The 21,529-nt window shown below is 44.9% G+C and overlaps 2 protein-coding genes and 1 pseudogene across 3 annotated transcripts in view; 1 reads left to right on the top strand and 2 right to left on the bottom strand.

Annotated features, from left to right (window-relative positions):
• The window catches only part of LOC128628341 (tripartite motif-containing protein 72-like), a 39,590-nt gene extending 26,050 nt beyond the window's left edge, over positions 1 to 13,540 (bottom strand). For both annotated transcript variants that reach the window (XM_053671685.1, XM_053671689.1), the window contains exon 1: positions 13,458 to 13,540. In XM_053671685.1, the coding sequence (XP_053527660.1) occupies positions 13,458 to 13,522 (65 nt within the window). In that variant the 5' untranslated portion in view covers positions 13,523 to 13,540. The remainder of the gene's footprint in view (positions 1 to 13,457) is intronic.
• On the bottom strand, positions 7,283 to 9,126 carry LOC119038031 (small nuclear ribonucleoprotein E-like; annotated as a pseudogene).
• On the top strand, positions 13,500 to 14,792 carry LOC119038029 (apoptosis-associated speck-like protein containing a CARD). The gene is made up of 3 exons (XM_037130437.2): positions 13,500 to 13,773; positions 14,035 to 14,094; positions 14,457 to 14,792. Exons 1-3 carry the CDS (start codon positions 13,500 to 13,502, stop codon positions 14,714 to 14,716), a joined length of 594 nt encoding a protein of 197 aa, XP_036986332.2. The 3' UTR covers positions 14,717 to 14,792.
• The last annotated feature ends 6,737 nt before the right edge of the window (positions 14,793 to 21,529 follow it).

Here is a 21,529-nt window from a genome sequence, read left to right as displayed (position 1 = left end):
CCATCATCCCATGAGAGTAGTAGTCGGACACCCCACAGGTGAGCAGCAAGAATTATTTTTCCTACTTACAAAGGGGAAGGAAGCTACTGTTACCCTCCTCTGCCTAAGGGTCCTCTTACTCCAACTCTTTGGCAGGTATACAAATCTCCCCAGGACTCAGATAGCTCCTCACACATCTTCATCTGTATGAGAAGTCTCCAAGGTCTGGACTTGTCTCCAAGCTGTGGAGCTCATTGCTTGAAAGCTTGAAGCTTTTTGTGTTGCATGCTGGCCTGCTTCGAAAGCTACTACAGGCTTCCTGGAACCCTGGAACCTTGCAACCTTGTTCAGGCTATAATCATTTGGGCCTCTCATGAAGAGATAAGAGAAGTTTTATTATTATTTTTCCATCAGAGCAATTAACTATACAAATGACTCCAGATTTAATTCTCATGATAAGTGAGCAGTCTCAGGAAGCTAAGGCTTTTAGTCAAACCTGAGAAATCCAGGAAACTTTGATTTCTCCACTCCGTATCTAAGCCTCTGATTTTCTCTCTCTGCCATTTTTGATGCTCAGACTTGGCCTGGGGTTGGCAAACAGGAGGGGTGTGGGGATAAGAGTGTGTATCTGGAGCTGGTCTCTGAAACCACAAGCCACTTCACTTTGTCTCAGAAAAGTCAGCATCCCAAACGTAGATCTCACCTGGAGTTTCCATCACTGCCAGGCTGGGGCTGCAGGTTTGGTCAATAGGAGTGAGTGGGAACCCAGGACAGGAAGGTGACAGTCCGCTCACTACCTCTCTGTCAGTGGGCCAAGTCTGATTCATCTGATTCTAACCCATGGAAAAGACATTGATTGTCTACAAGAGGTTAGAGGACAAGAAGGGGTCAAAAATCATGTCTAGGGGAGGAGGAGGTGAGAACAAGTGCTGCTGACCCTGAAACAGGGCTGTGTGAGGTCCCTGGAGTCCCCAGGGCTCAGAGGGGGCAGATTTTAGTTTCCTGCCAGGGGTTAAAGCTCTCCCTTAGGGAGAGTTTTCCAAGAGCTGGAGTGATAAGTGCAGCAGGAAGTGAGCACTCCTTGTATTAAATAAATGCAGAAGAAGCCAGAATTCCCATTCAGGACTACTGCACAAGCAGGTCCTGAATGCTGACATCATGCCCTCAGGAAAATCACCTTCCTCTCTGGGTTTCAGCAGCTTCAGCTACGATACTAGGTTAAGGAGGGTAATGACGCCACCCCCATAGAGGTGTCATGAGGACTATCCCAGACAATATAAACAAACACGGGGTGGTGTGCTGATACCAAAGGGATTAGGAAGCTGTGACTGACACTACAACCTTAAATCTTGACTCTGCTCCTTCCCCGTTGTATGATTTTAGGCAAATTATGTAACATGATTTCCAAAGATGGAGGCATAGGTGGACACACTGTGTCTCCTCACACAACCAAGTTTAAAGACAATAAAGTTTTAGTAACAAAAATGCAACCAAAACACAGAAAATTGAACTGTATGGACGTTCGACAACAACGAACCATTCAGCCAGACTGGTAAGAGGAGCAGAGTCAGAGGCTGGATGACTGAGGCACACAGGCGGCGGTTGGCAGATCTCAGGTGTGGGGTGGCAACAGGCGAACCCAGTGTGGGTGCAAGGAGGCTGGCTGGCCACAGTCACACATTTGCACTCAGATAAACCAGGCAAAGGAGCAAGCAGTGAGACAAACCATGCAGGATAGGGCTCCAATGACAGGAATTAAAGCCTAAAAGCATCAACTGAATAAACTTTCAGGGTTGAGGTGCTGGGAGAAGCTCCCAGGCTCACAGAGAGTTTGTTGGAGAGACCCACAGGGTCCTGGAGGGTGCACAGACCCACACATCCAGGAGCCGGCACCAGGGGGGCCCAGTTTGCTTGTGGAAAGCAGCAGAGGGAACCAAAACCCAAGAGAGAACTGAACAAATGCCATTGCACCTCTCTGACCCCACCCCCACATACAGTGTCACAACCCAGCCACAAAAATTGCCCTGCCCTAGTGAACACCTAAGGCCCCAAACCTTGTACATAACAGACACAAACAGACCAAAACATTATGGCTCAAGAAGAACAGCTCAAAGCCCCAGAGCCAATACTTCTAAGTGACCAAGAGCTAGCCAACCTATCAGATGCACAGTTCAAAACACTGGTGATCAGGATGCTCACAGAACTGGTTGATTTTAGTCACAAATTAGAGGAACAAATGAAAGCTAAACTAATTGAAATGAAGGGAAATGCACAGGAAACCATTAGTGATGGAAAGGAGCCCTGGATAGTGTAGCTCAGTGGATTGAGCATGGGCCTGCGAACCGAAGGGTGGTGGTTCAATTCCCAGTCAGGGCACATGCCTGAGTTGCAGGCCAGTTCCCGGCAGGGGACGATTGAGAGACAAATATACATTGATATTTCTCTCCCTTTCTCCTTCCCTTCCACTCTAAAGATAAATAAATAAAATCTTTAGTAGAAATAAAATAGTGATGGAAAGGAAACTGGGACTCAAATCAAATGAGTGTACCAGAAGGAAGAAAAAAATGACCAAACAGAAAAGAATGAAGAAACAAGAATTCAAAAAAATGAGGAGAGACTTAGGAACCTCCAGGACATCTTTAAACATTCCAACATCCAAATTATAGGGGTACAAGAAGGGGAAGAGGAACAGCAACAAGTGAAAAACTTATTTGAACAAATAATAAAGGAGAACTTCCCCAATCTGGCAAAGGAAATAGACTTCCAGGAAATCCAGGAAGCTCAGAAAGTCCCAAAGAAGGTGGACCCAAGAAGGAACACCCCAAGGCACATCATAATTCCATTAGCCAAGATTCAAATGAAGGCGAGAATTCTAGAAGCAGCAAGAGATAAGAAGGCAGTCACCTGCAAAGGACTTCTCATCTGACTGTCAGCTGATTTCTCAAAAGAGACCTTACAGGCAAGAAGGGGCTGGAAAGAAGTATTCCAAGTCATGAAATCCAAAGACCTACATCTAAGATTGCTCTATCCAGCAAAGCTTTCATTCAGAATAAAAGGGCAGATAAAGCGCTTCTCAAATAAGGTCAAGTTAAAGGAGTTCATCATCACCAAGCCCTTATTATATGAAATACTACAGAGACTTATCTAAGAAAAAGAAGATCAAAACTATGAACAGTAAAATGACAGCAAACTCACAGTTATTAACAACCACACCTAAAACAAAAGCAAACTAAGAGGACAGATCAGGAGGGGAACCATAGAAATGAAGATCAGAGACTTCTGCGAAGATGGAGGCATAGGTGGAGACATCATGCTTTCTCACACAACCAAGTTTAGAGACAACAAAATATTAGCAACAGAAAACACAGCCAGAACACAGAAAATTGAACTTTTCGGAAGTCTGATAACAACGAATGCTTCAGCCTGACCAGTAAGAGGGGCGAAACCAGCAGCTGGTGGAGTGGGGTTGAATAAGAAAACTCGATCAGATGGACTCAGGGGCGCGGATTCCAGGTGTGAGGTTGCAAAGGGTGGACCCCGTGAGTGACCCGCGGATCCAGCCAGGGCGCTGGACGGTGGGTTGACTGTGGTGCAGCATTCCTGGACAGATAGACCGGCCAGGAAGTGGGCAGTGGGACAGGATCAAGCAAGCCCCAGCGGGCCCCAGCTGCAGGCAGCAGCAGAGAGAGCCACCATTTCCCCGCTCTGACCCTGCCCCCAAATACAGTGTCACAACCCAGCAACCTTGCCCTGGTGGCCCCACCCCACCCCTAAGGCTCCGCTCCTCATACTTAACAGGCTCGTACAGACCAAAAATGGCTCAAGAAGATCTCAAAGCCCGAGACCATAACTCTAAGCAACGAAGAAATAGCAAAACTTTCAGATGTACAGTTCAAAACACTGGTCATCAGGATGCTCACAGAACTGGTTGATTTTAGTAACAAATTAGAGAAACATATGAAGGCTAAACTAATTGAAATGAAGGGGATTGCACAGGAAACCAATAGTAATGGCAAGGAAACTGGGACTCAGATCAATGGAGTGGACCAGAAAGAAGGAAAAAAATGACCAAACGGGAAAATATGAAGAAACAACAATTCAAAAAAATGAGGAGAGACTTAGGAACCTCCAGGAAATCTTTAAATGCTCCAACATTTGAATTATAGGGGTACCAGAACGGGGGAAGGAACAGCCACCAGTGGAAAACTTATTTGAACAAATAATAAAGGAAAATTTCCCCAATCTGGCAAAGGAAATAGACTTCCAGGAAATCCAGGAAGCTCAGAGAGTCCTAAAGAAGTTGGACCCAAGAAGAAACACACCAAGGCACATCATAATTACATTATCCAAGATTAAAATGAAGGAGAGAATCCTAGAAGCAGCAAGAGCTAAGGGGACAGTCACCTACAAATGAGTTCCCATCAGACTGTCAGCAGATTTCTCAAAAGAGACCTTACAGGCAAGAAGGGGCTGGAAAGAGGTATTCCAAGTCATGAAATCCAAAGACCTACAACCAAGATTGCTCTATCCAGCAAAACTTTCATTTAGAATGGAAGGACAGATAAAGTGCTTCTCAGATAAGATCAAATTCAAGGAGTTCATCATCACCAAGTCCTTATTATATGAAATGTTAAAGGGACTTATCTAAGAAAAAGAAGATAAAAAAGATGAACAGTGAAAGAACAGCAAACTCACAGTTATCAACAACCACACCTAAATCAAAAGCAAACTAAGAGGACAGCTAGATCAGGAGTGGAAACATAGAAATGAAGATCTCATGGAGGGTTAGCAACAGGGGAGTGGGAGAAGGAGAAGGGGGGAGAAGGTACAGAAAATAAGTAGCATAGACAGTAGGTAGAAAATAGATAGGGGGAGGGGAAGAATAGTATGGGAAATGTAGAATCTAAAGAATTGGAGATACATGGACATAAACTAAAGGGGGAGAATGGTGGGGGAGGCGGTGTGCAGGGTGGAGGGGATTGAAGGGGGGAAATGGGACAACTGTAATGGAATGATCAATAAAATATATTTTTAAAAAACCATGATTTCCTCATCTGTAAAATGAGGATTGTTTAAGGATCAGTATCAGAGTATCTGATTGTTATGAAGATTCAACAAGCTAATTTGTGTAAAGCTCTTAGAACAATGCCAGGCCCATAGAAGATGTTCACTAAATGCTGGCAATTGATGTTATTACAATTATTACGAATGGGTCCAGCGAATCTTCCCTACAATCTTGTAAGGCCAACAGTATCATCCCTACTTCAGAGACTGGGAAACTGAGGCTCAGAAACTTTAATAATGACAAAGGCACCTACTATGTGTCAGGTCTGTTCCAAGCACTTCACAATTCTTAACCCATTTAGAATCTCATAACTTCATTTGTAACCCATAACAACCTCATCACCTACCTTACAGGGAGGCCATGAGACACAAATTGATTAAGTAACTTGCTGAATGTCCTAGCAGTCTCTGGTCCTTCTGGCTCCAGCAATCAAAGGGTTACTTTTGTTGGGTGGAGTCACACCCAGGAAGCATCTTACCACTAACTGCTCTGGCTCTGGTCCAGGGGGCAAGGGTGGGCCTGAGGTAAAACTGGAAGTTCTTTTGTGCCAGGGGTCAAAGCTCTGAGCTCTCAGACTTCCCCCAGAAAAGGAGACCAAGGGAGACATTAGAGCTGCCCAAGGCTCCTACCCCCCACTTTCCCAGGGGGAAACCACCCCGGCAGTCTCCAGGAATGAACGGGCTCTACTTCCACCACCGTGAGGGGCCCTGGGCAACCTTCTGCCCTTTTCAGTGAGGTGAGCACACCAGTGACACAGGATGCAGACCCCAGAGAGGCGCTGCGACCTCCCAAGTCACACAGCTAAGAGGTAGAGGGTCTAGGAATCAAATCTGCGTGGTCTGACACCCCTTGTGTCCTGCTCTACCCACTCTCGCACAATCTTCTGAATGTGCTTTATACATTCTAGAACATTCTGAACAAAGTAGGACGTTGTTACCATTACAATTATTGCAATATCTGCCCTCCTAAGTGTGTCTGTGGACCATCTGGAGGAGGCATAAATTTCCATATACATAATCCCTCCAAGCAATTTGTTGATTTCTGAGGACATCATGACTATTTTTCTTTTTATAGAGAATGAAGTTTTTATTCACTCCTCAAGAAAGGAGAAGGGTATGGTGTGAAGAGATACACCAACCAACATCGGGACTTTTAAGATGTTGGAATTTGGGCCTAAGAGTCAGATGGACATGGGTTCAATCTGTATTTTCTCAGTTACTACCAGGATAGGCTTTCAGAGTAATTTCTGAAAGCATCTGTTTTCTCCTCTGTAAAGAGGGATAAACACACACACCTGTGAATGAGTGGGGCTCGTTCAGAATATTAAATGACATTATGAATGTTAAGTGCTTAGCAGAGTGCCTGGAACATAGTAAATTCAAACAAATGAAAGCTGTTGTTACTATTATTCATCTTCCACCAGCACTTATCATGGGCTTGGGCATGTGATAGATCCTCCATACAGCTTTTTAGAAATTTCATACAGAAATTTCGTGTCCTTCTGATTCTGAGTCTACAATGTTCGCACAGAGCACAGCCACGTATCAAAAGGTGTAAGTTGTTCCCACCGAGTTCCAGCCTGAAACCACTGCAGGAGTGAGGCTTCCAGTCCCAGGAGGGGAAAGGCTGCATGTCCCCTGTGCCTTGTCCCTTGCCTCCTTGCCACATCATGCCGAAGTTTACCACTTGGCTTTGAAGCAATGTCAAGTGAAAACCATGTCTTCCATGTCTCAGTCCGAATGGGTGCAGCAGGAATGTGACTGGGGTTGATGTTCGGGGTGAGCTCGGCCAAGAGGAAGGGATCCTGGGTGGTGACATGTCACCACTGTGGCATGTCCTCAGCTCCCTCACCCCCAGGGATCCAGGTGTGAGAAGCTCACTTTCTCCTCGTAGTCATGACACACATTCCCCCCAGTGCAATTTCCTGGAGCCCCAACGGTCCAGTTGAAATGTGTTACATTGGTTTTGCTGAAAGCCAAGGCTGCCCCACCCAAACAAGCGTCCACCTGATGCAGTTGATGGCCATGTGGCCAATGGGATCTCTGCTCTGTGTAGGGATTGAATTGGGCAATCATTTTTTTAATAAAAACAATCACATAGCATTTATTGCCATCTGGTAATAACAAAAGAGTAATCAAAACAATATGAATAAATGTTCAAGGACTACCTGCAACAATGAACACCTAAAAAATACAAACTGTATTGCTTCTCAACAATTTTACACTTCATTAGTCATTTCTAATTAAAGACACTTTGGACAAGAGTAATATTATCACCTTTTATCATGATCTGACTTGGTTGTTTTCTTGCCTTTGTTTTAAAATGAATCTCTTTTGAGATGCTCAATATCACTAGCTATCAGAGAGAGGCAAATTAAAACCACAAGGAGATACCACTTTACACCAGTCAGGATGGCTATCATAAACAAAGCAACAAACAACAAATGTTGGAGAGGTTGTGGGGAAAAGGGGTCCTTAGTTCACTGTTGGTGGGATTGCAGAATGGTACAACCATTATGGAAAACAGTATGGAATTTTCTCAGAAAAATAAAAATCGACCTGCCTTTTGACCCAGCAATTCTATTGCTAGGATTATATCCCAAGAATCCTAAAACATCAATTTCAAAGAACCTATGCACCACAATGTTCATAGCAGCACAATTTGGAATAGCCAAGAGTTGGAAGCAACCTAGGTGCCCATCAGTAAATGAATGGATCAAAAAATTGTGGTACATATAGACAATGGAATTCTATGCAGCAGAGAGAAAGAAGGAGCTCCTACCCTTTGCAACAACATGGATGGAACTGGAAAGCATTATGCTGAGTGAAATAGGCCAGGCATTGAAAGACAAATACCATATGATCTCACTTTTAACAGGAAGCTAAACAACAACAAAAAAAAACAAGCAAACAGAATAAAAACAAAGACACTGAAATAGAGAACAAGTGGGCAGTGACCAGAGGGGAGAGGGAAGGGAATTTAAGGGGGAAAAAGGGGAGGGTTTTTGAGGAGCAAGTGTGAAAGACACAGGGATGAGGACTAGGGGGGAGGAAGTGGGAGGGAGGTGGGGAGATGGGGCGGGGGGGGCTGGGATGGGAGAAATAGACAAAAAACTACTTGAAAAATAACTAAATAAAATGTTAAGAAAAGAAATAAATAAAATAAAAGACAAGGCAGAGTTACTAACAGAGATAATAAGGAAAAAATTAAACATGAACTCAAGACACACACAAAAAAAGAATCTCTTCTGCATCATCTAATACAAGGTTCATGTATTCAATCAAAACCAGTGATACAGCCCTCTATCCACATATTCACTTGCTCGTAAAGCCACACATGAACCCGAGATCTATTCTGCAAGTATCTGAACATAAGGGTGATGGGCTGCACCATCACCTTCTGCACTTGTTGGCCCTGGCCACAATATGCCATGGTGGAAGCCGACGAAAGACCATGCTGACCTACACACTACATCAAAAAGCTACTTGTGGATCAAAGCCTGGGCAAGCATTTTTTAAAATTCATGGCTCAAACACACAAAGCTTCTACGATTCTACCAAATGTAAAAAGAGCAGGCTTTTATGATTCTAGATTCTAGGATTCTTTTGCTGTTGCATAAAGGCTTATCAAGACTGAGTCTCTGCCAAGCCCTGTGCTGAGTGCTGTGGACCAGAAAGGGGCCTCAAGGAGCTCAGTCTGGTGGGGAAAGAAGAGAGAATAGACACACCATGGGATAAGCACTGCAGTAGAGGCACAGTAGGGGCATCCTGTGGACCTGGACAAGCAATAACTCATTTTGCACAGAACAGAAAAGTCAACAGGGAAGAGTGGACAGAGGACAAACTCAGAAGTTAGACAGACAAGCTGTGTGATCCCCTCAGCTACATGGCCTTGGGCAAGTCCTTAAACCTGAGCTTCACTCAGTTTTCTTGTTTGTGAAATGGGGCTAATACTCCCTATTCCATAGTGATTGTTGTAAGGCTTAGAAATAATGCACATGAAGGATCACAGCCTAAAGGGGGGCTCCACTGTTTATTATTTCTCAGAAAAAGTGATTCTTTTTTAAAAATATATTTGATTGATTATGCTATTACAGTTGTCCCATTTTCCCTTTATTCCCCTCCACCCTGTATACCCCCTTCCACCCACATCCCCCTGCCTTTAGTTCATGTCCATGGATCATACATAAAAGTTCTTTGGCTTCTACATTTCCTATACTATTCTTACCCTTCCCTTGTTTATTTTCTACCTCCCATTTATGCTACTTATTCTCTGTACCTTTTCCCCCCTCTCTCCCTCCCACTCTCCCACTGATAATTCTCCAAGTGATGTCCTTTTCTTGTGATTCTGTTCCTGTTCTATTTGTTTGATAAGGTTTTTTTTTTGGTTGTTAATAAATGTGAGTATGTTGTCATTTTACTATCCATATTTTTCAATATTTGTATTAGATTAAGTCCCTTTAACATTTCATATAATAAGAGCTTGGTGATGATGAACTCCACTAACTTCACCTTATTTGAGAAGCACTTCATCTGCTCTTCCATTCTAAATGAAAGCTTTGCTGGATAGAGTAATCTTGGATATAGGTCCTTGCCTTTCATGACTTGGAATACTTCTTTCCAGCCCCTTCTTGCCTGCAAGGTTTCTTTTGAGAAGTCAGCTGATAGCCTATGGGTACTCCTTTGTAGAAAACTGTCTCCTTTTATCTCGCCACTTTTAAAATTCTCTCTCCTTATCTTTAGTCTTGGCTAATGTAATTATGATGTGCCTTCATTTGTTCCTCCTTGGGTCCAACTTCTTTGGGACTCTCTGAGCTTCCTGGACTTCCTGGAAGTCTATTTCTGTTACAGAATACAACTCAGCCACTTTTGGATGTATGGAGTGGAACTTTATTTTAAGCGTGCATGGACCCAGAGGAGTCAGTCTCCAAATTCTGGGCCCTGAGCAGTGAGGGAGCAGTTATTTTTATAGAGCAAGGGAGGGCCCGTCCTTTGGACCATTACTACTGGTACAAAAGCAGGAGGCAGCTTACAGAGGCAGAAGCAGAGCATTATCTCTGACATGCAGATGATAAGCACTCCAGAGAAGCCAAAAGAAAAACAACTGGGCTGCAAAAACAAATCACTCTTTAGTGGCTGTGCTGTGTCTTAAAATAGCTACAAACTTACCCCAACATTTCCTTTGGCAGATTAGGGAAGTTCTCCTTCATTATTTGTTCAACTAAGTTTTCAATTTCTTGCTTTTCCTCTTCTCCTTTAAGTACCCCTATAATTCTGATGTTGGAGCATTCAGAGATGTCCTGGAGGTTCCTAAGCCTCTCCTCACTTTTTTGAATTCTTGTTTCTTCATTCTTTTCTGGTTGGATGTTTGTTTCTTTTTTCTGGTCCACACCATTGATTTGAGTTCTGGTTTTCTTTCCATCACTGTTGAGTCCCTGTACAGTTTCCTTTATTTCACTCAACATGGCCTTCATTTTTTCCTCTAATTTGTGACCATATTCAGCCAATTCTGTGAGCATCCTGATTATCAGTGTTTTGAACTGTGCATCTGATAGGTTGGCTATCTCTTCATTGCTCAGTTGTATTTTTTTCTGGAGCTTTGATATGTTCTTTTATTTGGGCTTTTTTTTTTTTTGTCTCGGTGCACCTGATACATAGTAAGGGGCCGAGCCTTAGGTGTTCACCAGGACGGGAAATCACATCACTGCATTGTGACACTGTATGTGAGGGAGGGGTCCAAGAGGGAACAATCCCACTTATTCCACTCTCTGCCAGTTTTCAGTCACTTCCTCTGCTCCTCACAATCAAATTGGGCCTTCCTGGTGCTGATTCCTGGGTGTGTGGGTCTATGTAAATTCTAGGACCCTGTTTGTCTCTCCAATGAATTCTCCCATGAGACTGGGAGTTTCTCCCACAGCTGCTTCAACCTCTGCACGTGTTTTCAATTGAGGTTTGAGGCTTTATTTCCCTGTGCTGTAACCCTGGGTGTGTGGTCTGTCTCACTCCCCAGTTGTTCCTCCTGGTTTATCCACATGTGAATGTGGACCACCCCATCTGCCAGCTGCCGCCTTGCAGGGTCTGCCAGCAACTGTCTTGCCTGCCCTGGCCCTCTAGCTGCTGCCCCGCTGCAAGTCCACTCATCCCACTGCCTGTTTCCACCCCTTCTACCAGTCTGGATGAATGTTTCTTCTTTAACTCCTTCATTGTCAGACTTCCATACATTTTGATTTTCTGTCAGTTCTGGTTGTTTTTTGTTTTAAAATTAGTTGTTTTCCTTCTTTTGGTTGTGCAAGGAAGCAGAATGGTCTACCTGTGCCTCTATCTTGGCCAGAAGTCCCAGAAAAAGTGATTCTTGATGAATGCTGGAACACAGATGGAAACCCAAAAAGCAGACCAGGAAGAAAACAAAGCCAAGCAGAGAAGAAGTACCACATGTGCAGAGGTCCAGAGGCCACCATTGGACAAGGTGCTGCTGAGGAGGTTGGCAAAGGCCAAACAAAGGAGCTTAGCTTGATTCTGGGGCACCGAGAGTCATAGCAGGTTCCTGAGCAGGGGAGGGACAGGACCAATGTGTGGGCTGGAAAGATGTAGCTTCTAGCCACTGTGCACAAAAGGAATTGGAGATACTGAAAGGGTGAAGACCAGTGAAGATGCTCAGTAATACACAGCCATGATCCAGGGAACGCTGGCTGTTGGACCACAAGTGCCACCTGTGCTGAGGATGCTGGCACGTAGTACTACCCAGCCCGTGTGGGGCAACACATACATGGATGGGAGCAGGGCCCTGCTATCCTCTGGAAACTCTTAACTACAACGTGCTGCAGGTAACGCAGCCTCGTTCATTTCTTCATTCAGCAAATGTTCACTGAGCATCTACTGTGCACCAGGCAGTCTCTTCATGCTGGGGCTTCAGCAATGAATGAGACAGTGTCCATGCACTCACAAAACTCACATTCTGGTGGGGGATGGGTGCCCAATATATAAATACATGTAGAGTATGTCAGGACCACATCACTACAAGGAATGGTGATTGTTACACCCCACATGAAGAAAAATGAAGGATTCCCAGTACCCACCTAGGAAGGAGAGCCAGGATGCAAAGTAAGGACTGTACAGCTTCAAGTCCCATCCTTCAGCTCCTGAAAGCTGCCTCCCTTTGAAGAGGTAATATGTAAAGCATACCTTCCAGTTACTGGTATCCTCCCTTGAGCCACAAGGCCCACTCACAAAGATTTATTGAGCACTTACTATAGGCCAGGCACTGTTCTGGATGCTGTGAATATAACAATGATGTGGACAGGCATGATTTACAAGCTGACAGGGAAGACTGGTGCTAAATAAATGTACAGAGTTAGTTGCAATTTAGTCACAATTGCTATGAGTAGCTACAAATAAGTAGCAGGTGTTTGGAATTACTGTGGGAGGGATTCTAAACCTGGTCTCCCTGAGGAAGTGACATTTAACTTGAGACCTAAGGTCTCAAGAGTTTGTCAGGCAAAGAGTGAGGGAACAGATTTCCAGTTTAAGGGAACAGCATGTGCAAAGGCTTAAAGAAGCAAAGGAGCCTGGCACACCTGGGGAACTGAGAGGCCAGTGTGCTTGGAACCCAGAGACAGAGGGAGAGTAGGGGTGTGGTGCAAGACAAGGCGTGCAATCAACAGGGCCAGACCCAAAGGGCCTTCCCAGCCATGTTAAGAGCACATTAAGGATTCTGGGCACAGCTTGGGCTCCAATCCCCCCCTGTGTACCTCTCACCTGCTCTTCTGGGTCAAGCCCCCTGGGCCCAGAGTGACTCTCCATCTATGACTTTCTCTCCAGTCAAGAAATTTCTCAACCATTGAAAGTGTGTCTTATCATCGCTTCCCCAGAAATTCTCCTGGGACCAAATCCTGGCTCTCCCAGGAAGCATTTGGCAAGGTTTCAGGAACCACTAGGTGGCTCATGTTATGTTGGAACACTTACTAAGTGGATGAGCCAGGGTTATCCCCACTTTACAGGTAAGGAACCTGAGAGGGTGAGAGAGAAAGCACACACAGCTACCGTTTTCTTTTACACCTTATTTCTCCCCAGTATGTGGAACTGGGGGAGCCACAAGGTTCTGGCTGTTGAGATTCTGATTCTAAGATCACATGACATGTGCACGAAGATGCTAAGGTTCAGGGAATGGTGGAGATTTCAGGGCTCTAAAATTCCAAGATTCTGAGCCTTGGCACTCCCCTGAACTGGGTGTCTGCTCTGTGCTAGGTAGTGCAAGCCTGGAGTCGCAGGCACCACCCATTAGCCTCTCTCCCCTGGGTCTTGTGGGTCCCATCTTCTGGACTAGCTGGAGGATGGGTTCCTGACGCCTCCCCCTAATCCCTTAGCCTTGGGACTCAGGTCCCGCCCAAGAGTAGAACTTCCTGGTTGGCTGATACCTGGGGTGAGCAGCAGCTGCGGCAGCGGAGGACCCCGGAACCATGGGGTGCACGCGGGACGCCATCCTGGAGGCGCTGGAGAACCTGACCGCCGACGAGTTTAAGAAGTTCAAGCTGAAGCTGCTTTCAGTGCCCCTGCGCGATGGCTACGGGCGCATCCCGCGGGGGACACTGCAGTCCATGGACGCCGTGGACCTCAGCGACAAGCTCGTCAGCTGCTACCTGGAAGCCTACAGCGCCGAGATCACTGCCCAAGTGCTGCGGGACATGGGCATGCAGGAGACCGCGGAGCGGCTGCAGGAGATCACGCGCAAAGGTGAGCGAACCCCGCCACGCCCTCCAGAATCTCCTCCGTCCCCCAAGATCCCCTCATGTACACCCAACCCCCAGCCCGAACGTTTGCCCCTTGGGCTCTTTCACTTTCTGTTCCTCCTACCCTCTAATGAAAACTCCTCCTGCTGGGAAGGGAAGTTTCCCGCGTTTGGTCCTGACTGGCCTCCTGACCGAAGGGCCCCTGACCCCACTGGGACCCTGGAGGAAAGAAAGAAAAGGACGAGAACCACTTATTCCCTTACAGACTCTGCAGCCGTGCCAGCCCACATCAAGGCCCCTACCCGGACCTCAGCCGCGTCATCAGGTGAGGCCTTCACACCCAAACTCGGTTGTTCTGGGCACCTCACCAGCCCCATCCCACCACACCACACCCCCGCATAGCCTGTCTGCTCCCGCAGCCAAGAGAACCCGGAGAGCGCAAGCCTGAGCCAACCCCTCCCAACCCACATACCCACACAACTCCTTGGGCCCAGCCTGGTTGAGGAGAAAGGGAGACCAAGTTATGCCCACCCCACTCTATCTGGTGTCCTGGTGGGCTGCCCGCCTTGAGCTCCACCCCCTGAGGGTGCACTCAGAGCAACTCTGAAGAAAGGAGTGTTAGCAGGGACAGGCTCCAGCACCCACCCTGAGCGCCAGTTCATCTGATCTCCTCCCTCCTGCTCCCAGGACTGCACTTTGTGGACCAGCACCGGGCAGCCCTCATTGCACGGGTCACAGACGTGGATGGGGTGCTGGATGCTCTGTACGGGAAGGTCCTGGCAGAGGAGCAGTACCAGGCTGTGCGGGCGGAGCCCACCAATCCAGGGAAGATGAGGAAGCTCTACAGCTTTGCTCCAGCCTGGGACCTGACCTGCAAAGACCTACTCCTTGAGGCCCTAAAGAACACCCAACCCTACTTGGTGGCTGACCTGGAAAAAAAGAGCTGAGGCAGCAGCTGGAACTCACAGGGGTTGGTGTGCTGAAAGAATTGATTTTTTTAAATACACAATGCATAAAAAACCAGCGTGTACTTGTGTGGGTTTTTCCTACTTCCAGCCTGGAATGACATGCAGAGCTAAGCTGTGTCTCTAAATGCTGAGGGGGCTCAAGGGAAATTCTACTCCACTGCCTTTCCTGGGCAACAGGCTCCCCAAACACTTCATCCTTCCTGACTTGGTCACTGTTGAGAAGCACCATTCCTTCAGTCACCATCGAGGAGCATTGGTCCTAGAAGCCAAGAGTTTAAAACAGTGTTCATCAATAGTTAAATGGATATATAAAGTAGTGGTATTTCAAACATTGGAATGCTATACAACAGAAATGAATTGTTATAACCATGTACAATTATAGGGATAAACCTTGAAAGCATTGTAGCACAAAAGAAACAAGGGTGAATAAATACAGTCCAATTCCATTTATATAAGGTTTAAGTGTGGCAAAAATCACAGTATGTAGTTTAGAAATCTATATATAGATGAGAAATCTATATACTAATAGATGAGAAACTACAAAGACACACAAGAAATTATCACAAATGTCAGGATAGTTTAATAGCCCTAGAAAAGAAAAAGTGGTTGTGAAGTGTGCTCTGGGGTGCATTTCTTGCCCTAGGTGGTAGTCACAGGGATATTGCCTTTAAATTATTCTTTAAAATGCACATCTAAGTTATAAGTGCCTTTTTGTATATAGGACATTTTAAATTTTTATTATTTGTTTATTAACCCTCACCCAAGGATTTGTTTATTGATTTTAGAGACAGGGGAAAGGAAATAGAGAGAGAGATTGATGTGAGAGAAAAACATTGATTGTTTGTCTCCCATACATGCCCCAACTGGGGATCGAGCTCACAAGCTATGTATGTGCCCTGACTGGAGATTGAACCCACAACCTTTGGTGTATAGGCCAATGTTCCAACCAAATGGGCCACCCGGCCAGGGCAGGACATTTTTTAAATACTGGAAGAGATAGGAAGGTACCTAGAATGGTGCTTGGCACACAGTAGATACTTAATAAACACTTGCAAAGTGAATGAAATGATCCAGTGCTGTAGCAGACCCTTCCTTGGTCACACAGTAAGTGGCAGAATCAGGATGGCTCTCAGGTTGTTGCTCAGAGGCCTGGGTCAGAAGCTTGGTGAAAATGAAATCTAAGTGGTAAGACTTTACTGTGCTAAGTGCAACAATCAAGTGTTCTCAAGTCCTTACCAGAGATGTGTGAGGGTTGGTGTCAGGTTGAGTTCCTGCTAGGTCTCAGGAACCCTCAAAGTGGGGAAGAAGGGAGTTACTAAAACTTATGGCCCAACCATATAATCCTGAAGTTCCAGCCCAATTACTTTTTACAGGGTTACAGAAACAGCCACATCATGTAGATCTAACACCCAAGGTCTTGGTGAAATTCCTTAATCCACCATCAAAGTCTTCTTCACCTTATCCACACATTATAATGACCAGATATTCTCCCTGCCTAGTCCTCTTGGGTTGATGACACATTAGTGGGTGTGGCACAGGACACTCCAACCAGGGAGCTGCTTAAATGTTCATGATACTCTGAAAAAAAATCTGATGGACTAACAGATGTGGACATGCTGCTTATTACTCATATTACAGGTGAACGGACAGTGGCAGGTTGGTATGAGAGAGAACTTTCCTCCTCTAGTCTGAGGCTCATTATAAGGGGTACCAGACAAAGGCAGCATGGGTCCAGGTTGCACAAACGTGCATGTGGCCCATCTGTGTATGGCAGAAGGGAAAGGTCAAGAAGCAGTCACAGGGCAAGAAGGAAATAAGGAGGCAGTTACAATCCATTCCCAAAACAATACACATTCCTTCTGGCCAAGGGACTCCTGGCTAACCCTTGTCACAGGTGGCGGGAGAGCCATGTATTGAACCAACACTGGGCATGGAAAATCAGTTGAAGGCCAGGGAGGACTAGACCTGATAGGCCCAACAGTTTCCACAATCTCCTGACTGCCTCTCAGTTGCATCAAGTCTTGGGAATGTTCAAGAATCAGACCCTTCCTTGGAGAAGTTAGACTTCAATTAACTTTTTCAAAATGCAAATCTCCTAAAAGACTTTACCTTGTAAATTCATTAAGAAAACAGTCTATACTTCCAGTCAAGATGGGAACATAGGTAAATATGGCTTGCCTCCTCATACAACCTCATCAAAATTACAACTAAAATATAGAACAACTATCATTCAGAACCATCAGAAATTGAGTTCAATAGAAGTCTGACAACTATAGAATTAAAGAAACCACACCTAACCACACTGGTAGGAGGGGCAGGGATAGAGACTGAGTTGGACCCACACCCACATTATGGTAGATAAATATTTGGGAAGGATATCTTGGGAGTGAGGAGTCCCTGCCCCACACTATGCCCCCAGCCCAGGCTTCTAGTGCCAGGAAGATAAGTCCCCATGACTTCTGGCTGAGAAAACCAACAGGGATTTTGTTGGTGAAAAACACTTCTGGAGTCCCAAGCAATTCCCCTTAAAGAAGCCACACACAAATTTACACAGAAGTGCTCCCTCTGAGCTCCAGCACCACTGGGGTAGCAGCTTGAAAGGCACCAGTGGCATACAGAAAGAAACGGAAGTATCTGGCATCAAGGCAAGAGTTGTGGAGACAGCTTTCTCCCAGACAGAAAGGTGAGCAGAGGCCGTTGTCATTTTTCTGAGCTCTCAAACCACAGAGCCACAGACCCACAGAGCCAGCAGGTGGGTGCCATACCCGAGACTCCATCAGCCTGGCAAACACTGCCTTGCTCTGGAGATCCCCTGAGACTCTGTCCCACCCAACTTACAGGCCCACTCAAGCTGTTAACCCTGAATTTTCCATATGAATGGCTGGCCTTGAATCATGCTCCCTATTTCCTAAATCCTATCAAACATGCAACAGCTAAGTGGCCCCAGGCCTGGCAGTAGCAGCAACCAGCATAGATTCACATCTTGGCTTCACCTGGGGATCTCCAAGCCCAGCACAAGTAGCAGTCATCTCAGATTGCTTTAGAGCTTAGGCCGGCTGACCCTGGGCAAGACACAGGCCCAGGCTGACCTTGGCCTGTACCACCTGGGAAATCCCAGAGCCTGAGAACCCAGTGGACAGTTACAGAGCACCATTATCCAGCCCCTGCACAGCTAATCCTCCACAGAGGGTGGAGGTTGGTGGTCAGGGGTAACAGCCAGTCCTTGCAACTGACTGAACCTGGGTAAATCCCTCCTATTGATGTGCCAACAGCAGCAAAGGCTCAACTACAAGAGGGTATACTCAGCCCACATGAAGGGCACACCTTGAGGACCCAGCTGGGGTGATAGAGAGTCTATACCACTGGGCCCTACAGGACTCCTACTACATTAGGCCATGCTAGCAACACAGGGAGTCATAGCAGATCTACCTAATACATAGAAACCAACACAGGGAGGCTGCCAAAATTAGGAGACAAAGAAACATGGCCCAATGAAAGAATGGACCAAAATTCCAGGAAGAGAACTAAACAAAAGGGGAATAAGCAATCTATCAGATGCAGAACTCAAAAACTGGTTATAAGGATGCTCAAGGAAATTAGTGAGGACCTCAACAGCATAAAAAAGATCTTGTCAGAAACAAAGGATATACTCATTGAAATAAAGAACAATTTACAGGGAAACAACAGTAGAGTGAATGAAGCTGGGAACCAAATCAATTATTTGGAACATAAGGGAAAAAAAGCAAGAAGAAAAAAGAATCCAAATAAAGGAGGATAGTATAAGCAGCCTATGGGAGAAGCTCAAGAGTTCCAACATTTGCATCACAGGGGTGCCAGAAGGAGAAAAAGAAAACCAAGAAATTGGAAATGTATTTTAAAAAATAATGAAAGAAAATTTTCCTAATTTGGTGAAGGAAATAGACATGCAAGTCCAGGAAGCACTGAGTCCCAAACAAAATAGATACAAAGAGGCCCACTCCAAGACACATCATAGTTAAAATGCCAAAGATTAAAGATAAAGAGAAAATCTTAAAAGTAACAAGAGAAAAGAAGGTAGTTACCCACAGGAGAGTTCCAATAAGGTTTCCAGCATATTTCTCAAAAGGAACCTTGCTAGCCAGCAGGGATTGGCAAGGAATATTAAAAGTCATGAAAATCAAGGACCTAAAGTCAAGATTGCTCTTCCCAGCAAAGCTATCATTTAGAATGGAAGGGCAGATAAAGAGCTTCCCTGGTGAGAAAAAAATAAAGTAGTTCATCAGCACCAAAGCATTATTATATGAAATGTTAAAGGGACTTAGTTAAGAAAAATAAGATCAAAACTATGTACAATAAAATGGCAATATGCATATCTATCAACAATTGAATCTAAAAAACAAGCTAAACAAACAAGAAGAACAGACACAGAATCATGAATATGGAGAACATTTTCATGGTTGCCAGATAGGAGGGCAATATGAAGGAGAATGAGTGAAGAGGTGAGGGGATTAAGAAGTACAATAGGTAGTTACAGAATAGCCATAGGGATGTAAAATACAGTATAGGAAATGGAGTAGCCAAAGAACTTATAAGCATGACCCATTGATATGAACAATGAATGGTGTGTGTATTGCCTGAAGGAGTGGGCAGTGCTGGGTGGCAGGGAAAAATTTGGGACAACTCTAATACCATAATCAATAAAATAGGATAAAAAAGAAAATAATATTTGCTCTTATCAGAAGATTCACATTTTTAAGAAAGTTGCTGTCATCAAATAACAATGACAACATAGAAACTAAGGGGTATCAGCTCCATCATCTCCTCTGAGAAAGTGGAGACCAGCAGGCCTTAAGGATGATGTTGGGAGCTGGGAGGACATATGTAAACCTCAGAGTGGGGGGAAGAGATGGGGAGAGGAACATTTGTTCTGCATTCTTGGCACCCTATTGCACTGTGCATACCCCTCTAGGAGAGTTAGTGTCCACTGAATGTCCCAAAGCAGTCTATCATTATTTGGAAGATGCATATGTTAGAGTAAATTTAATGCCAAAAAAGTTACTGTGAGCCCTTGAATGCTGATAACTATGAAGGGCTCCCAGTGGCTGTGTGGGCTCAAATTAAACAAACAAACAAAATTCCAGTCAAGATGGAAACGTAGGTAAACATACTTTGCCTCCTCGCATAACTACAGAAGAAATTATAACTAGACCACAAAACAAATATCACCGAGAACCATCAGAAAATCGAGTTGTATGAAAGTCCAATGCTAAGGACATAAAGAAGCCACATCATCCAGACAAGTAGGAGGGGTGGAGAGGCAGAGATAGACAGAGAGGTGCAAAGACACTATGAGACATGGAGAGGGGGAAGGACAGGTGGTCCCACATCCACGTGTGGTGAATAAAAATTCACAGGGATATCTTAGGCGTGGGAGATCCCAACCCCAGGCCAGACCACACAGCCTAGGGTTCCAGAGCCAGGAGGATAAATCCCCAATAACTTCTGGCTATAAAAACCATGGTGTTTGAGGCAGTAGAAGAAACTGCTGGGTTTTCAGGAGACTCCTCTTAAAGGGCCCTACACAGATTTAGGACTTATGCAGACTTACCCTTCTGGGTTTCAGCACCAGGGCAACAACTGGAAGGGCACCAGTGGCATAGGGGGGAAAAGTGAAGTGACTGGCATCAGGGCAAATGCCAGGAAACAGCTTCCTCCTGAGCAAACCTCCAGAAGCCAAGCAGTGGCACTGTCCCCTCTCTAAGACCTCCCATTACACAGAGCCACAAAGTGGTGAAATGTGTTTCCTCACCCCGACAATTAGCTAAGTCTCTGCCTCACACCATTTACAGGTGCCTTTTTTACAACATGCCACACTACTAAGAGAGGGAGTCAAAGAAGTTCTACCTAATACACAGGAACAAACACAGGGAGGCTGCCAAATTGAAGAGACAAAGAAATATGGCCCAAATAAAAGAACAGAACAAAACTTCAGAAAAAGAACTAAGTGAAACAGAGATAGCCAACCTATCAATGCAGAGTTCAAAACATGGTTATCAGGATGCTCAAAGAACTCATTGAGTACAGCATAAACGACTCAGGCAGAAATGAAGGTTACATTAAGTGAAATAAAGAAAAATCTACAGGGAACCAACAGTTGCCGAAGCTAAAAATCAAATCAATGATTTGGAGCATAAAGAAGGAAAAAAACATTCAATCAGAGCAGCAAGAAGAAAAAATTTTTTTTTCTCATTTTTTTATTTAGTTATTTTTTAAGTACAGTTTTTTGTCTATTTCTCCCATCCAAGCCCCACCCCATCCCACGCTCCCCACCTCCCCAAGGAAAAAAAAATTTTAATGAGGATAGTCTAAGGAGCCTCCAGGACATCTCCAAATGTACCAACATCCAAATTACAGGGATGTCAGAAGCAGAGGAGGAAGAGCAAGAAACTGAAAACTTATCTGAAAAAAATAATGAAAGAAAACTTTCCTAATTTGGTAAGGAAATAGACATACAAGTACAGGAAGCACAGAGAGTCTCAAACAAGTTGGACCCAAAGAGAACCATACCAAAACACGTCATAACTAAAATGCCAAAGGTTAAAGATGAAGAGAAAATCTTAAAAGCAGCAAGAGAAAAGGAGAGAGTTACCTACAAAGGAGTTCCCATAAGACTGTCAGAAGGGACTGGCAAGAAGTATTCAAAGTGATAAAAAAACAAAGACCTACAACCTAGATTACTCTATCTAACAAAGCTATCATTTAGAATGGAAAAACAGACAAAGCGCTTCCCAGACAAAGTAAAGCTAAAGGAGT

Source organism: Artibeus jamaicensis, unplaced genomic scaffold (genome assembly GCF_021234435.1).
Source record: "Artibeus jamaicensis isolate MK-2021 breed Jamaican fruit bat unplaced genomic scaffold, CSHL_Jam_final contig_700, whole genome shotgun sequence".
NCBI lineage: Eukaryota > Metazoa > Chordata > Mammalia > Chiroptera > Phyllostomidae > Artibeus > Artibeus jamaicensis.
Note: the sequence above shows the minus strand (reverse complement) of the source record. Positions and strands in the feature narration are given on the sequence as shown.

Bases quoted from the DNA above. Each gene is read 5' to 3' on its own strand.
- LOC119038029 (XM_037130437.2), top strand. From the start codon at position 13,500: ATGGGGTGCACGCGGGACGCCATCCTGGAGGCGCTGGAGAACCTGACC. The intron at 13,774-14,034 runs GTGAGCGAACCC...ATTCCCTTACAG, and splicing joins GCAGGAGATCACGCGCAAAG to ACTCTGCAGCCGTGCCAGCC. The intron at 14,095-14,456 runs GTGAGGCCTTCA...TCCTGCTCCCAG, and splicing joins GACCTCAGCCGCGTCATCAG to GACTGCACTTTGTGGACCAG.